Source organism: Rhinatrema bivittatum, chromosome 4, assembly GCF_901001135.1.
Source record: "Rhinatrema bivittatum chromosome 4, aRhiBiv1.1, whole genome shotgun sequence".
NCBI classification, from domain to species: domain Eukaryota; kingdom Metazoa; phylum Chordata; class Amphibia; order Gymnophiona; family Rhinatrematidae; genus Rhinatrema; species Rhinatrema bivittatum.
Window position 1 is genome coordinate 460,477,675 of NC_042618.1, and position 18,549 is coordinate 460,496,223.

General features: G+C 46.6%; 1 protein-coding gene across 7 annotated transcripts in view; it reads right to left on the bottom strand.

Moving 5' to 3' along the window:
• The window catches only part of NAV3 (neuron navigator 3), a 971,329-nt gene that overhangs the window by 96,916 nt on the left and 855,864 nt on the right, over positions 1-18,549 (bottom strand). For all 7 annotated transcript variants that reach the window (XM_029597136.1, XM_029597134.1, XM_029597135.1 and 4 more), the window contains 2 exons: positions 16,465-17,167; positions 11,955-12,443 (listed from right to left, as the gene is read on the bottom strand). In XM_029597136.1, the coding sequence (XP_029452996.1) occupies positions 11,955-12,443; positions 16,465-17,167 (1,192 nt within the window). The remainder of the gene's footprint in view (positions 1-11,954; positions 12,444-16,464; positions 17,168-18,549) is intronic.

The following is an 18,549-nucleotide window of genomic DNA, read 5'->3' on the forward strand; positions in this document are numbered from 1 at the left end:
GTGTACCATCTACACCATGGTGGTATGCGCCAACTGATGAACTGAAAGGAGTTGGTTTTTAAGCCAGATTCCGACAGGTGTAGAAAATAATTAAGCAGTTTTTGTGTGGGGCAGGAGAACCAATCTAGGGCCTTCTGCTCACACCACGCGGAAAACCACCTCCACTTCAGTCCATAGGACTTTCTAGTGAAAGGCTTTCTAGAAGTCACCAGGACCCGAGAGATCGAGTGGTTGAAGAATTAACCTCTCAACATCCAGGCTATGAGCGACAAGGCCTGGAGATTAGGATGTCACAACCTACCTTGATTTTGCGAGATGACATCTGAAGAAATCCCCAGACTGATTGGTCTCCGGATAGACAACTCCTGAAGGAGTGGAAACCAGACCTTTCTCGGCCAATACAAGGCTATGAGGATTATAGTCCCCTTGTCCTTGCGAAACTTCAAGAGAGTCTTCACCACTAAGGAAATCATAGGATACATGTACAAAAGACCCTTACCCTTAATGACAGGCCAGGGAGTCCGAGGCTAGTTTGTCAACTGTCCTGTATAGGAAGCAGTACTGAATCACAATTCTGTTGCAAGGGGATGCAAAAAGATCCATATCTAGCCTCCCCAGAGATGGATTATCCGATTCGCAACCCCTTGGGGTCCAGGGACCACTCGTGGGGTCTGAAGGCACGACTCAGTCTGTCCACTAACAAGTTCTCCATCCCAGCCAGGTACATGGCCCTGAGTACGATCCCATGGGACAGGGCCTATGACCAGATCTGAACCTCTTCAGACAAGAAGGTTCGATCCTGTACCTCCCTGCTGTTGACATGCCACATCACTACCTGGTTGTTGGTTTGGATCAGGGCAACTTTGTTGGACAGCTGATTTCTGAAAGCCCATAGCGCGTACCTGATGCCAGGAGCTCCAGGAAATTGATTCAGCAACTGCTTTCCTGGGCAGACCAAAGGCCCTGGGTGCTGAGCCCACCTACATGAGCTCCCCATTCCAAGATGGGCGCATCCGTGGTTAGGATAATTTGGGTAGGAGGACTTCAAAAGAGATCCCCCATTCCAGATTTGAAAGTACCCACCAGCAGGACAAAGAGTCCTGGAGGGCCAAGGTGATTCAGATGCGATCCTGGAGGTTCTTCGTGGCCTGGTGCCACCGCGACCTCAAGGTCCCTTGGGCCCTGTGCATGTGTAATTGTGCCAAGGGAGTGACATGAACAGTTGCAGCCATATGGCCCAACAAACTCAACATATACCAGGCTGACACCTGTTGGCTCTCCTGAATCTCTGCCACGATGGATATCAAAGTGACGGCCCTTTGATGAAGCAGGAAGACCTTGGTCTGAGCCGTGTCTTGCAGGGCTCCTTTTGAAGTCCAATTGAAGTGACGGGCTGAGATGGAACTTCGGGTAGGTGATGTCAAACCCTAGTGACTCCAACACATGGACCCGATGGCCCCTGTCTGAGATGTGTTCTTGACCAGTTAATCGTCCAGATCAGAGAAAACATGCACCCCCAACCTGTGAAGGTGCACTGCACCACGGCCAGGCATTTCATGAAGACCCATGGAGCTGACGCTAGCTTGATTGCAACACCCGATACTGGAAGTGCTGTTTTCCCACCACGAATCTGAGATACTTCTAGTGACCAGGGAAGATCTCGATGTGAGTGTATATGTCTTTCAGATTGAGAGAGCATAGCCAGTCCCCTTTTTGTAAAAGGGGGAATCAAGGTGCCCAGAGAAACCATCTTAAACTTTTCTTTTTTGTCAAATCTGTTCAAGGCCCTTAGGTCTAGGATGGGTCAGAGTCCTCCTGTTTTCTTTGGAATCAGTAAGTACCTGGAGTAAAATCCCTGCCCTCTTTATCCTGGTGGAACAGGCTTGCCCGCTCTGACTGTTAAGAGGGAGGAGAGCTACTTTAGCAGTATCTCCTGATGCACTACCGATCCCCAAAATAGGCTATGAGGGCAATTTGGCGGGGCACTGAATAGGTTCAATCAGAATCCTTGAAGGATGATGGAAAGAACCTACTGGTCTCAGGTTACACTGGGCCACTGGTTCGTAAAGAACCGCAGTCTTCCCCCGACGGATGGATCCATCATCCTGGGTACCGGCGACTGAAGTACGCTCCCTATGACCCAATCAAAACCCCAACCCTGGTGTTGAATGAGGCACAAGCTGGGCCTTGGGGGCTCTCTGCTGCCTAGGATGATTGCAGAAGCCTTGATGCTGATGACAAGAGTGAGGAGGCAGAGGATAGTACATCCTCTAGCACAAGAAAGATATTTTTCTGCCCCAATCGCGTTGACCTCCTAGCGGAGGATAGGTCTGGAGTGCTTGGGGAGAGATTTTGGAGGGTTTCATGGTGGTCCTGAAACTGGGCCACTGCAATCGTCATTCTATCTCCAAAGAGATTCTCCCCAGTACATGGCATGTCTGCAAGTCTTTCCTATATCTCCAGTCAGAGATCAGAGACCTGCAGCCATGCCATTCTGCGGGCACCAATTCCCGCTGCAGAGACCCTCTATGCCATTTCGAAAACACAAGGTCATGTGGACCTTTTGTTTTCCACACTCCAGGCCTTTATGCACCAGCAACATGAGGGTATACTGCTGCTGCTTGGCCACTTCCTGCACCTGCTTCCAGATGTCCTGTTGTTACCGTCCTGCAATCCGCAAGGCCTGGGGCTCCTTCTGGTGTCGCTGCTCAGCGGCATTTTCCGGTGGCAGCACAGCACGACGTGCGTCGCGTTCAGGCTCCGCCCACCGAGACGCGTCAGCAGCCATCCCGGAAGTCCTCGCATTTGCGCGGGAACTTTTTAGATTTAAAGCCCTGAGCCCAGCACAGCACTGCCTCGGCTACAGGCTTGCTTGTGCTGGCGCTCTCGGTTTTTCTTCTTGCTGTCTCTGACCTTGGATTGTGCTTCGGATTACCTGCCTGCTGCCTACCCACGACCCGGTTTGGACTTGACTCTCCTTTTGCCTGCTGCCTGCCCTGACTCTGGACTGTGCCTCGGATTACCTGCCTGCCCACGACCTGGATTGGACTTGACTCTCCTTTTGCCTGCTGCTTATCTTGACTCTGGAGTGTTCCTGAGATTTGCTCTCCACTGTCTTCTCAGCCTTCGCTTACTGTGTTCACCACGGCCCAAGGTAAGACTGTTGTCTACTAAGGGATTCACTATCAAATCCGCAACAGTTGGCCGAGGCCATGGATCCCGTAGATCTGACAGTTTTACAGGCCATTCCTGGACTGGCTACATGCATTCAGCAACAGCAAGGAGTACTAGAGCAGGTTACAGGAGTTTTGGAGAGGCCGGCTGCTCGAATGGATGCATTTTCAGTCGCTGCACCGGTAACCTCGGCTCCCTCTCCACCGTCCCCCGTTTTAAGACTGCCACCTCCACCTCATTTCAATGGCGATCCTCAGCACTGTCGAGGGTTTATAAATCAGTGTCGTATGCATTTCTCGCTCCAGTCTTCATTGTTCCCCACAGATATAAACATGACCTTTGTTTTCTTATCCCTTTTTGAAGGACCAGCCTTAGCTTGGGCTTCTCCCTTCTGGGAACGAGAAGATCCTCTTTTGAATAACTTGGATCAGTTCTTAGAAGACTTTCGTCTAATCTTTGATGAACCTGGACACTCAACCTTGGCTGCGGAAGAATTACTTCAGATTCGACAAGGATCCCAATCAGTTGGGAAATACGCCATTCAGTTCCGTACTCTGGCAGCTGAGCTTCGATGGAGTGATGACAACCTTACGGCCATATTTCATCAGGGTCTCTCCGAGAACATCAAGGATGAATTAGCTGGCCGGGAGACTCCAGAATCTCTAGAGGAGTTAATTCGCTTGGCGATTCGACTAGATCTTCATTTTCAAGAGAGGTCTCACGAGCAGGCCGCCCTGAGACAACCCATTCGGCTGGCTCCTGCCTTTCAACTACCTCTCATGCTTCCTAAGGTTTCTGAACCACAAGCAGCTTCGGAAGAACCCATGCAGATCGACCGATGTCATTTGAAACCTGAGGAACGACAACATCGAAGACTACATAACCTCTGTCTTTATTGTGCAGGAACAGGACATTTCGTGAATAAATGTCCTAATAAGTCGGGAAACGTCCGGGCCTAGGGCTGGTAGGAGAGGCTTCCCTGGGTCATATTATCCCCTCTTCACAAATCCTGATTCCAGAATCAATTACAATCAATAACTGCACTATTTATTTTCAGGCCTTCTTGGACTCTGGGGCAGCTGGTAACTTCATAGAAGAAGATCTAGTCCATCGATATCACATTCCCACTGAGCCACTAAAAACTCCGCTTACTGTCTCTTCTGTCTTGGGACAGCCACTGGGAGACAAAATCTCTCTGATCGCTCAGCCCATCAAGATGATGACTGGAATACTCCATCAAGAATCCATTCAACTATATCTGCTTCCCACTTCCATCAACCAGGTAATACTCTGGTTACCTTGGCTAAGATTACACCAACCCCAGGTGGACTGGGGAAATTTATAGCTGGCCAGTTGGAGTACTTACTGTCATCAGAACTGTTTGTTGAAAGTTTTTCCAGGCAGCTCCACTATCTCTTGTACAGCAGTCATTCCATCTGCATTACCACTCCAGTATGCCAGATTTATTGATGTTTTCAGTAAGCAACAAACTGAGACGCTGCCACCACACCAGACCTAAGACTGCAGAATATAATTACTTCCTGGTAAAGATCCCCCCCAGGGGAAGGGTTTATGCCTTGTCTGAGCCAGAATTGGAGGCCATGAACCAATACATCCAAGAGAATCTGGCCAGGGGATTCATCAGACCTTCCTCTTCTTCCGCAGGGGCTGGTTTTTTTTTTTTTTTTTGTCAAAAAGAAAGATGGGTCATTGCGGCCTTGCATTGACTACAGAGGACTCAATGCCATCACCAAGAAGAATCGGTACCCTATTCCACTAATTTCAGAACGTTTTGATCGCTTAAGAGGAGCTCGAAGATTTACATAACTCGATCTCCGGGGGGGGGGGGCCTTACAATTTTTTTTTTAAGGGGAGGGGCTTACAATTTAATCCAGATATGAGAAGGGGATTAATGGAAAACCGCTTTTAATAGTCGTGATGGACATTATGAATATCTAGAAATGCCATTCGGATTATGTAACACCCCGGCAGTTTTTCAAAACATGATTAATGATATTTTTCGAGATTTTCTGTATTCTCATGTTATTGTCTATCTTGATGACATCTTAATTTTTTCCAATCCTCAAATGAATACACACTTTCTACTGGCGTACCGCAGGGCTCTTCATTATCTCCCATTCTTTTCAATATCTACTTACTCCCGTTATGCCACATTCTTGTTGCTCTTAATATTCAATTCAGAATTTATGCAGATGATATCCAACTACTAGTTTCCTATAATTCCTCTTGGTCAGACACACTATCTACAATTACCTTATATTTAAACACAATTAATAGTTGGCTTTCGCACAATCTGTTAATTGAATCCGGCAAAAACAGAGTTAACATATTTAACCTCTATTTCTAGTTCCACTATAGGTCCCCCTTCCCATCTTCATTTTAATGGTATTTCCATCCCCATCGGCAATCACACTACCAGCCTAGGTGTTAGGATGAATTCAGATTTGTCCATGGCCCAACATATTTCGACTATTACTAAAAAATCATTCTATAAATTACAGATCTTAAAAAGACTCAGACCTTTGCTGTTCTTCCGAGATTTTCACACAGTTCTGCAAACTCTAGTATTTTTGGGTCTAGACTACTGAAATTCGCTTTACAATGGTTTACCTGATTCCACAATTCACCCTCTACAACTAATTCAAAACTCGGCTGCCCGTATTCTCTCAGGAACATCTCGCAGAAATCATATCACTCCAGTCTTATCTTCACTCCACTGGCTCCCTATTAAATTCAGAGTACAATACAAGATTTTGTCAATTATTCATGCTCTTATTCATAATGCTTCCTCAACATGGCTCTGTTCTTCACTCCGTATATACAAACCAGTGAGACAGTTAAGATCCTTTTCAAAAAACCTCTTAGATACACCATCTGTTTGATTCGCAAAATTAGATATAATGCGTAAAAGAGCCTTCTCTGTAGCAGGCCCAATTTTGTGGAATTCTCTACCAGATTTCCTCCGTCTTATACCATCCAAACAACAATTAAGAAATCGTTAAAAACCCATTTATTTCAGAAAGCATTTAGCTCTCTCCCCAATACTTGTTGATAAGTATTCCTTGTTTTTCCCCTATTCTCCCTTCTGTACCCTCAAGGCACTTTTTAGCATCAATTTGTGTTGTAAAGTTTTGTTTTGTGATAAGTATTTAGTTTTAACATAGAAACATAGAAATGACGACAGAAGACGACCAAACGGTCCATCCAGTCTGCCCAGAAAGCTTTCACACTTATTTTTTTCATACTTATCTGTTACTCTTGTCCCTTATAAGTAACTTTTTGAATCTATTTCCCTTTATGGTTATTATTGTTCCCTTTATGGTTATTATTGTTTTTATACATATTATGTATGTTTTAAAATTGTTAACCGTTTTGATTAATTTCCAATTGTAAAAGCGGTATACAAACACTTTTAAATAAATAAACATCAGATCCATGTTATGCAAGTCCTCTAACGCCTCCGAGACAATAGGCTATATGCAAAACTAGAAAAATGTCTATTTCACCAAAGAGAATCACTTTTTTTAGAATATACTATATCTCAAGATGGACTACGCATGGACCTTGAGAAACTCAGAGCTATAATGGATTGGCCCCAACCAGTGGGGCCTAAGGCTTTACACTGATTTTTGGGATTCTCCAACTACTATCACCAATTTATCTCCGGATATTCCACCCTGGTGGTGCCACTTACTGCCCTAACCAAGAAGGGAGCTCCAACTTGCAACTGGTCTTTTTAAGCCCTCTACACTTTCCAACGTTTGAAAGAGGAATTTATAAGAGATCCGTGTCTGCAACGTCCTAATCCAACTAAACCATTTATTTTGGAAGTTGATGCCTCAGCTCTAGGAGTTGGAGCAATTCTTCTACAACCCTCCGAGTCAGGAAAATTACTTACTGTTATAAACTGTTATGTTTGTAGACCCTGGATCAGGGTGAGAGCTGACTCCACCCACAGGGAGGGGCCCTGTGGGGACTCACCCCGATAGGCGTGGCCTTAGCTGAGACGGACACAACAGCAAGAGTCTTTATTGTACTGGAATATAGAGAAACCCACCAAGTGGGAAGAGAGAGACACAATCCAGAGGCGCCGAGGAATGGGTCTGAGACTGCTTGGCCCGCTTGAGAGTGGATTCAACTACCACCGATTGGTGGGGAAACTGTCATTTGTCGAATCCAGGAGCCTTCTGGATGAGGTTAACCCTGTCCGCCTTCTTGTTTACGGAAGGCACTGTGAGGGCGTGTTCCCACATCCTCAGCAGAAACTTCTTAAAGATCTCATGCACCAGGATATCCATGATCTTCTTAAGAGGCTCCACAAACTGGAGGATTTCAAGCATTTTGTGCCTGGCATCCTCAGTAAGTGAAATGGGATGGCTTCTGCCATCGCCCATACAAACCCTGAAAAGGTCAAGTCCCTCTGGAGGATAGGGATCAGATCCATCAGTAGAGGACTCCGTGTCATCCTCTACTGATGGATCTAGTGAGGATGAGGGTCATAAGGGCCCTCATCCTCACTGAATGAACAGGGGATGGGGCCCTGGGCGCCCAGCCTTTGACCAAAGGTGCAGGCACTGGTGGATCTGGGCTGGGGGCTACAGGACTCTGTCTCTCAGCTGGCCCCAGTGGAGCTTCCTCCTTGAAGAAACTGGCCATGACCACCGGTTCGGCAGGGGGAGACTGCGGTGCCCAGACGGGCATTGATGCCAGCTCAGAAACCAAACCTATGCTTCACAATGCCCACTTGACCACAAGTTGCACTCACTACTCGAGCTCCTCCTCAAACATTGCTGATGCCAACCCTGACTGGGAGGAAGGAGGGGTGGTCAGATCCTCTTTGGAACCAAGAGGATAGTCGATGACTGGCACCAGGACTGGTGGAGACTGTCGTGGACTCCTGGTACAGTTGGAGGAGTGGCTTTCCTCGCCGTGGGGTTGCTTTGGGTGCATCACAGCATGAGCTGGCGCATCCCCGTGCCCAGCACCGTGAATTGAAGGAGACAGATGCCAATGCTTCTTTGGCTTCCCTTGATGCTCAGCATGGTCTTTGCCCAGTGCCAAGGTCGAAGATGAGGAACCCAATGTCCTCGGGCTGGAGGAGCTCATCAATAGCCGGTCTCTAGCACTCTTATCTGCCGATGGCACCAATGGTCCCACTGATGTTGATGGCTTGGTGTCCATTGGTGGGGCTCATGGTCCTCCTGGGCCAATGCTGCTAATGGCTCAGTCTTCTTCTATCCGAAGGGGTGCTCCATCTTGTCAAGATGAAGGCGACATCCTTTAGGGGTCATCAAGGCACATTCGCAGCAATCTTGGAGATCAGGCGATGCCCCCAGGCAGAGGACACAATCATGGGAGTCTGTGATGGACATGGCCCTCGAGCACCACTAAAACTGGACGTGGCCATGACAGGACAAAATAAACGTGAAGAATATCAAACTCGATGGCGATGGACCTCAATGGCCGATAGGTACTAAAGTACCACCGCTGAGGGAAATCAACTGCAAAAGGAAACTTACCAGAAGTGTCAAACTCTGACTAGGAACACTATGGGGAAGCCCTGAGAGGGACCCGGTGTCAAACACCGCTAAGAAAAACCGCCCAAACCGCAAGAAAAAAGAAAAAAGAGAAAAGATTTCCCACAAAGGCCAAAAAAATCAAAGTGAGCTCACTCAAATCGTGATGCTGTAGCTCCGCAGAAAGAGAGAGACAGGAGAGGAACCCTACGTGGACGCTTGGTGTAGGGCATGCTGGGCATGCTCAGTGTATCAAGTTAAAGTTCTAGAAACTTTGACATAAGTTTTCTGTGTCAGAGCTCCATCTAATGATGTCATCCATATGTGAAGACTATCATCCTGCTTGTCCTCGGAGAAAGAGTGTTTTCCAATTAAAGTTACACACATAAGCATGGTCAGTAAAGCAGCAGTCTTAAAGTTATCCAGGGAAAAGTCACGTGCATAACACTTCCCAGAAAACATACCCGCTCCCCAACTCTCCGAACATCAGCCTCCTTGTACACAATTTAATTTAGTCACTTAACTAATGCAAAATTCTTGCATTAGTTAAGATTTCACTATGCCAAACCAATACAATACTTTACTAAGATAACTAATAAGAACATAAGAAATTGCCATGCTGGGTCAGACCAAGGGTCCATCAAGCCAGCATTCTATTTCCAACAGAGGCCAAACCAGGCCACAAGAACCTGGCAATTACCCAAACACTAAGAAGATCCCATGCTACTGATGCAATTAATAGTAGTGGCTATTCCCTTAGTAAACCTGATTAACAGCTGTTAATGGACTTCTCCTCCAAGAACTTATCCAAACTGTGTAACACCAGATGTCTGTACTTTCAAAGTGTCTTTAAATCAAGATGCTTTTCAGTCTTAGGCAGATAGAAAATACTGAAATTATATAAAATCACAATATGGTTACTCAGGTCCTGGGAAAGAGACTACAAGAAGGTTAAGGGAGGCCTGTGAAAAAGAAGAAACATTTACATAATAGTGTAAAGCACATGACAACATGCAAAAAAAAGAAAATACTTGACTTGGCACAAACTTGAAAGTTATGAGTGGTAACACCACTGTCAAGGCAACTGGGCCATCTTTAGGGGGAGAGCTGGTATAGGGAAGAGGTAGGATTCGCATGCCCAACCCATCTCCCTCTAACTGCCACCAGCCCATGCTATTTATTTAAGACATTTGTTATACATCTTACCACTTTGGTGCCCAAACAGACATTAGAACAGGATGGCCCACGGGGCCAAGGCACGACCAACTTTTGGCCAGCAAGCACTGTGTCTAACCAGCATTGTTCAGGCCATGAAGACTCCTCGCTCTCCGAACTCCCTTTTGCTACCTAATTGCCAAGCGCTCTAATCTTCCCCCTCCCATTCAGCTTGATTGCGGTAGAAGTTATGTCTTAAAGATCTAACTTCCACCATGAGCAAGCCCTCTTTCACCACCATACCTTCTTGTCTTACTGCAGTCGGGAAACTCCTTCTTTTACTGCCACTGCCCCAGGCTGGCAGGATTGGCCTTCTGTACTGCAGCGTGACTTATCTTTATCGCTGCCACTGCCAGACTTGAATTACTCCTCAATCGCCCTTCAAAGTGCCCCGGGTGAGGGAGTCACACCACTAGGGTAGGTAAGTGGAAGGGGAGGACTGGGAGAGCTGGGAATGAGGGCTTGCTGGAGGAGAGGAAGAGGAAAGGATGGAGGCAGTAAAGAGAGAGGGCAAGGGGGGGGGGAGCAGGGAGAAGGAAAATAAGTCGTGGGAGCAGGGAGAAAGGTGGGAGAGATTCAAGGGAGAGAGGAAGGGAAGTGGGGATGGGGAGAGGAAGGGATGAAGTGAGAAGGATGGAGGACAGAGGTTGAGTACTGAAGGGGAGAAAGGAAAGCTCAGGGATCAGGGGAAGGAGCTGTGGTAAAAGAGCCACTAGCTCATTCCCTTTTTTCTAGCCCTCTCCTCTCTCCCTATCCCCACTTCAGCCTCTCCTCTCTCCTCCTACACCCACCATCTCTTGCCCTTGACCCCTCTCCCCTGTCCTCTCCCATCAGTCCCCTTCTCGTTCCACCCTTCCATTCTTCCTTTGCCCCCACCTCCTCTTCCCTCCACCTCCTTCTCTCCCTTCGGTCCTTTTCTTCCTTTCCCCTGTCTCACCTAACTCTTGCTCTATCTTCTTCCTGCTCCCATCCCCTCTTACTCTATCTCCCCCACCACTATTCATCTCCCAGAGAAAAATATGTATTATATGGGGATCGCCAAGTCTTCGATTTTCTTGTGGGGGTAGATCTCTCTTTTCTCCCATTTGGCACCTCCTTTTTATTCCTGCCCCAATCACTCTTCGCCCCACTTCAGCACCCCACCTCTATCCTCCCATCCCCCTCTTCACTTTTCAACCTCTCCTCTCATACACTATTCCCACCATTGCTTGCTGTCACCTCCTGCCCTGTCTTCTTCCCTCAGTCACATTCTCTTCCCAGCCTCGCTCTCTCCCTACCCCACCTCCTCATTGTCATAATAACCACCAACTAATTCATACTTTATACGGTTTATGTAAAGAACGCATGAAAGAAAGAATGATATTAATTGTACACAAGAAGAGTTGGGAGCACAGTTGGGGGCAATCTGTATGGCCACCCCAACCAAAAAGGCATTCTGTTATCCCTAAAGCAGAATATGCTCATAACAATCAATTTTTTAAATTACTCCTCCAATTGAGGAAAGCAAGCAGTAGGAAGAATCTAAGCTAAGTGAGAAGAGGGCAGGATTAAGGGAGAGGAAGCATTGAGTAAAGTGGCATAGAGTCAGCAGTATACCTAACTGGTGAATCAGCCGAAACGTACATCTGCGCCTCAGAAGCAATCTATTTAGGCCTGCGTAGTGCAATTGCTAAGAGGCTCCCTCCAGTTATTCTGTTCAAAGATGCCCAAAGATGGCCTGGCAAAGCATCAGCTGTTGCTATTGTCCAGTCATCCACCTCCATAACTACTCAATTTCCACAACCATTTTACAAGGCGCTACCAGGTAACATGGAACCTAGATGAATGTCCCCAATACCAAACTCATGCAGATGAAATAGAATTTATGTTGGAACATATATAATAAAAAAATCTTCACACACCTGCTGACAAGTTACTGTGTCTGACAAAATATTAGCACCAAACATTACAGCATGGCTAGGGCAGAACAGGCCGGTGTTACCCAGATTTATCTCTAAGGTTTGCATGGGTGTCAGGTAAAATCCTCACCTTTCTGAAAGGGTAGATCTCACACTCCCAGTCCTCATGAGCAGGCTCTGAACCTCTTGAGTGCTTGTGGTCAATCCAGACAGAGAGCCATGGTGGCTGAGAGGGAGGTCAATGGACTCGGAGCTTGTGTGAAGGCTGGTCATTGACTGGTAGCTTGGCGTGTCTTTGCTGCCAGCCGAGGAGCTGCTCAGGTTGGCGGCCCACACAAGGCCCCCTGAGGCGAAAGAGTGCACGGATGCCGGGCTGGAAGCCAAAGAGTGGCTCAGGCTGATCACATCTGTTGTGAGGTCTGAGGGTTTGCTGAAGAGAGGGCTGCTGCTGCCACTTTGCCCACCAGTGCTGCCCATGCTGCCTGTTCCAGAGGAGGGGGACTCCAGACTGCCCTGTCGAGCTAATGTGGTATTGGAGCCAGGCATTGTTGATGTGGTTTTTGCAACGTCAGTGTTAGTGGCAGAGGAAGGTTTGCTACCCGCCTTGGCACCAAACAATCTGAAACAAAATAAACATTAAATCCCAGAATATTTGTAGTCACAAACAGCTTAGCATTGGTGTATAATATAATGATGCCCTCTACACTATACAATTACGGTTGATAAAATGTCGCTTAGTTCACTCCATTAATATTCACTTTGTACATTTCACCGTTTTCCGTTCAGGTTTTCTTCCACTGCTTTCATAGTAGGGAACACGGAAGCATGTTCATTTATCATGTGGAAGGCATAACAGAGCTAGAATAGCAAATATGTCCTTTGTTTTAATCAGGTCAGGCTTCCTCACATTTAAGCCTTTGTGGACCTGCTGCCAGAGCGTTAGAATACCACATAAACCAGTTTTAACACCTGATCCAAAACTGTGTCTTAACACACTTGAAAAATGATAATTTTTTTCACAACTTATGCACTATTTAAACATTTCTCTATGATCTATTTTTTACTTATTCTGAGCAGCTGCAATCAGCAGCAATCGGCCAAAATGTTGGATGCTTTTCAGGAAAGTGATCAAAGCTTCTCTCCAAACCAAACACTGCTCCAGTTTTGAAGTGATTTTCCCCACTGGAAATCTGGAGCCAAACCAGCCTAAATCCCACCTCTTTGTACTATCAGACACTATCCCATGCATGGACTGAATCTCTCTTTTCTCCCGATACTCAGATACATGTTTTGCGTGTCCATTCTCAAGACTTTACTGTCCGAAATCTTCCTGGTACCATCAATATTGATCTCTAAAGAAAACTGCTTTTACTGAATCAGCTGAACTTGTGGACGTAATTCTGGTAACAGCGCTTATTCCGATACTAAAAACTTTCAAGCTTGCCAACAGAAATTAACAAAAGGTGCGGTAAAGAAACGGCAATTAACGGCGTGCAAATACCTTAATTTTGTGCAAGATGAGAAACTGTGCAGGGTTTGTTTATGTGCAAGACTGCCGACATGAAACTGCTGGCAAGATAAAAATCACCCACGCTAACTGCCCTAAAGCAAGGCAAGCGTTCAATTACACATTACTGTCAAACGTTGGGCTGCAGAACGTGGGAGCTCTGGGATTTATTACTGGGATCAGTATTGATCTCAGGTCTATTTTACACCTGTGTGTCCTGATGTTGGCTGCTGTTAATGATGCAGTTGTTTGTGTTGGATTTTACTGCTGTACCACACCTTGGGCAAAATACCAAAGTCCCACAAAATAAATAACGTTTCATTGCCATGGTAACGACATGGGTAATACTGACAGCTCAGTGAGGTGCCCCGAGAAGTGCTTCAGTTCCAGGGACTCCTTCATCTCGTAGGGGTCAGATCTTGTGTCTATCAGAAAAAAGACTTAGTGGGCCTGATCCAAAATGGATGCATAGTGGGGCCCATGGATGACAGACGGTGGTAGTCATTGCAGTCAAGAAGAGTCACTGCTGCTCTTCATGGTGCTGCATGTAGGCCGGGGGAGATCTGCCTGCTGGAAAAGGCAGAATCACTTTAGTTGATTTGTCCCTAACAGGTGTTGCAATTTCCTCTCTGCAAGGCATTTATGCCTGGTCAAAAAAAAAAGACTTAAAAATCAAGCCCTGTATGGCTGAACCTGAAATAACTTAGAAACCCAAACAGGACGGCAGGAAAAGACCATATGGCCTTTCTAGTCTCAGCAACTGCTCACTTCTACAATCCCTCCCACTCTCTCAGAGACCCCCTGTGCTTGGGCCATGCTTCCCTGAATTCTGACACAGTCCTTGCCTCTCCCAACTACACTGGGAAGCTAGGCCATGCATCCACAACCCACTCCAGTAGATAAGGGAACAGGGATGGGAAGCTGGGTAAAAGATCTGGGAGGGAAGGGGAGAACTGATGTTGCTTTAGTTAGTACTACTACTATTTAACACTTCCCAATGTGCGCAGTGTTGTACAAAAACATAGAAGAGAGAGCCCCTGCTCAATGGAGCTTACAATGTAATCAAGATAAACACCCAGGGCAAAATAAACTTGTGGAATTTCATTTATTAAATACTATGGTTAAAAATGTATAAGGTTGTTAAGTGGGAGAATCAGGGATTAAGATTTAAGAGCAGCCCAAAATGTGGGACTTTAGATGGGATTTAAGCATGGCGAGAGAGGGAGCATGACGCACCAGCTCAGGAAGACCACTCCAAGCGCACGGGAATTGGCGGTAGAGGAGAAGGGCATAGACAGGAGGGACTTGCCTGATAAGCGGAGTGCATGAGGAGGGCTATATAGAGAGAGATAAGAGAGGAGAGGGAGTGAGGAGCTGCAGAGTGAAGGCTCTTGTACATGAGTAAGAGGAGCTTGAACTGTATGCGGGAATGGTAGGGAGCATTATATGAGTGTAGTGATTCGCATAGCTGAATGGAGTGTAGTGGAGGGAGATGGCTCACTGGGAAACTTGTGAGGAGCAGGTTGCAATAGTCTAAGTGGGAGGTGATAGGAATTTGTATGCTCATTTACTCAAAGTGCTAGAGACTCAGAGAGAAAGACAAATGGGATGACTATGGGGCCGATGCAATACAGAGCGCTCATTCGAGCGCACTCTTTAACCCGTGGTTGGACACATGTCCACAAACCCTTATTCCATAAGGAGATTAGTGTGTCCAAAATGTGCATCCAACCCCCCGTGAAGCTAAATACATGTTGATGAGGCTATCAGCTATTCTTCCCAAATAAAAAAAAAAAAAAAAAGTGCGCCCGACCTGCACATTTTTATGCTCTGAAATTACCGCCTGCCCAGAGCAGCCCAAAAAAAGTGTACAGAAAAGCAGAAAATACTGCTTTTCTTTACGTCCTCCAACTTAATATCATGGCGATATTAAGTCGGAGGAACCAAAAGGACCAAAAGATTTAAAAAAAAAAAAAAAAATTAATTAAAAATTAAAAAACGTTTTGCAGGCGGTCAGGTTAGGAAAACAGATGCTGGTAAAATTGAGCATCCATTTTTCTAACCTGCTGGAGGCTGACATCGCCTGGGCATCTGCTGCCGAGGAGGTACTAGGGGTGCACATTTGTCCCTAGCGCCTCCTTGGCAGCACGACCCCTCATTTAAATTTTCAGTTGTGGGCCCAGGAGAGGTGGCTGGGCGGCGTTAGATAAGCAGGTGCTCAACACTGAGTGTCCGTTTTCCGTACAGATTTACTGCAATGGCACATGAGTCAGCCACTTGGTCCTTTTCTGCCATCATCCACTGTTACAATGTGAAACAAGTAGAAATTATTTTCGGGATGATGGCCACAAGAGGGCACTATTGACTTCCGAATCTTTCCTTACTACCGACCCTATGTTTTACCCTTCAATTCACCTTCTAATTACAGCTCAGATTTATTTAGATGTTGTTTATTATATTCATATTATAGCAATATTTGTGTTAGAAAAGCCAAAACTTTGGGATTAATATTCCTAAATCTGGCCTGGAATCAAAACAAAACAGAATGCTGCACTGTGGATCCACAGTGAAAAAAAAAAAAACAACAACGGCAAAGCAGAAATATCTTGGCTTGCAAAATGCTCTGGCGACAGGACTGATTGCAAAGGAATCTCCTGCGGTTCCGTCAAGTTTTCTTTTTTCAGTCAACTTTTATTACAGGGGTTCCTATCACTGCAATACTTTAGAGAGAATTATTCCAGTCCACAATGTTTCATTTGTCATGTAGTGCACTGCTCCCTCTTACTTACCACAGAAACCCCTAAGAGAATCTTAAAATAATGCAAATACCATGGAGTCCCTTTGAAGCTCAAATGCAATGGCGAAATATTGTCATCACCCTAGTCACACAGCCACTACAGTTTTAACAGCCTGTTCAATACATTGTACAGTGAAAGTCATCTTGGTTGCCACAACTTAAGTCTGGCAAGAGCAGCTGTTCTCCATTGCTTTGATATAATCATTATTTCCTTCCCTGTCTAGAATTGTAATTTAATTCCAGCTTGAAGATTGACAGGGCTGAACCCCCTCAAAAGCATTTAAAAAAAAAATGTTTTAAACGCTGTCAAATGAGGATTACCCTTGCGCTACTTACCTACGGAAGGTGGGTGAGGCAATATCGGGGTATTTGGAGCCTGGCTGCCGAAGTGCTGGGGTCCCACAGGCACTGGTTGAGGTGGGGCTCGACTTGGGGGAACTGGACAGAGAAACGCTCTCCGAGTCGGACACGGCCACCTTCTCCTTGTCGGTCTGGTTGACGGTAACTGGACTGGAGCGGCCCGATCCAATCTTGGAGGGCTCTCTTAGTTTGGAGCCGGTGGCACTGCCGGACTTGCTGCTGACGTTAGAATCGATGCTGCTGGTGCTGGACCTGTGCCCGCCCCTGCCCGGGATGCCACTGGTGCTGGATTTTGAAGGGCGGGGCAAACTGCGGTACTGCAGGGTGCTGGTCTTGGAACTTAGAAGGAGCACCCCGTCGTCCTGGTTCTGAGAGCCGTCCAGGCTGGTTTTTCTCCCTGCACCGGCTTTCCCACCAATGCCGGAGGATTTGGGCATCTTGCCCAGGGTTGAGGAGCCGCTGGCGATGGTGGCCCCGCTTGAGGTAATCATGGTGGACGATCCTACCCCAGCCTTCTTGAACCCGAAGGAGCCAGTAGCAGTGGGCCTTGCGATGCCGGAAGGAGGTTTCTTCCCCTCGTCACCGCTGCTTTTCCCTGCATCGGATGGGGAGCGCTGGATGGAGCCTCCTTTTGGAGGAGCTTTCGTTTTTTCAGAAACCTTTACGTCATCGGTTTTCCCTAAAGAAAACACAAACCCAGTCGTAATAAACTGCAGGGATCAAATCTCTAAAGCCCTTTCAAGTAACGATCTTCTCTCTGATTCATTGCCCAGTTTTGGAAGACGGTTCCTGGACTGGACAAAGAGTGCAGAAAGCAGATATGTGGCGGGAGACCATCGTCTTCACTATAGGGAGATTTAGACTTATGAAAAATATACGGTCTTTTAATGATCAAAGCTGGGAAAGGTTTGTTTTCATTCAACTGTCTCGCCTTCCATTTACATTTCTTTTTCTCTCATGCATTATGTACAGCACCTGTGGTATATTTTGTTCATGGGGAGAGCAATCTTCAAAGCAACCTACCCAGACAGAACGGCTTAGGTGTAAACTGCCCTCCTCCACCCGTCAAAAAGTGTGCTCCAGCTTCCACCATGCGTGGACTTTTAGCAGGGGAAAAGGACGCATGTTTAGGCCGGGGGAGGAAAACAGTGTGCGGACTTAATATTTTCCCCAAAGATACCTGTGCTACTTTAATCCCCTGTAGCATGCGCAGAGGGGGCGGGCCCTTTCAGTACATACGCTTTGCTCTTAATTTTCAAAAAGCATGCCTCGCGGAAATCTGCAACGCAGCTGCATACAACACAAACAATGCGGGCTACTGAAAACGTGTCCAAAGTATGACAATAAAGAAAAGGCAATCCTTCTGGAAATATGAAGCTGCGCTTTCACCCAGGAGTATTCTGAACATTGGGGGGGGGAGGGACAATTTTCTAACTGACCTCCACAGTTCACGGGCAATTCTGACCCATCGGGTTTTGCTGTTTTTGTGTGGATCAACTTCTCATGGAAATGAACATGCGTAGATTTGAAAATAAAAGCTAGCACATTATTTACCAATCCTGCATAAACACGCCCTTGGGAACGCCTGCAATCTCAATTTAGGAATTATTCTGAGTTGTCATGAATGTGAAAACAAAAACTGGATCTCTCCCCCTTCATCCTCCTGGCCTTTACCTAGAGAGTCCTGGTGGTCCAGTGGGGCCTGAGGCAACTCCTAGGGCTCTGGGCCCTGCGCTGCCATTTTTAAAATGGTGCCAGCTTGGTGCATGATGGGGCAAAGGAATAAAATCAGCTGGCTGACGTCATTTTGAAAATAATGCTGGGCCCGAAGCCCTAGGGGATGCTTCGAGGCCCCCCTGGACCACCAGGGCTATCTAGTTTAGGGCTGGGGAAGGAGACAAGGAGGGTAGGGGTGGGGGAGAGCCAGAGTTTTTTTCTGGAAAGGGGGCAGGGCTTGGGAAGGAGGGGCAAGGTCTGCACCAGATATAAGAATAAATTAATAAAACTGTAGCACATTTTGGCTACCTCAAGGGATAGAAAGGGGATGGGATGGGCAGGGTC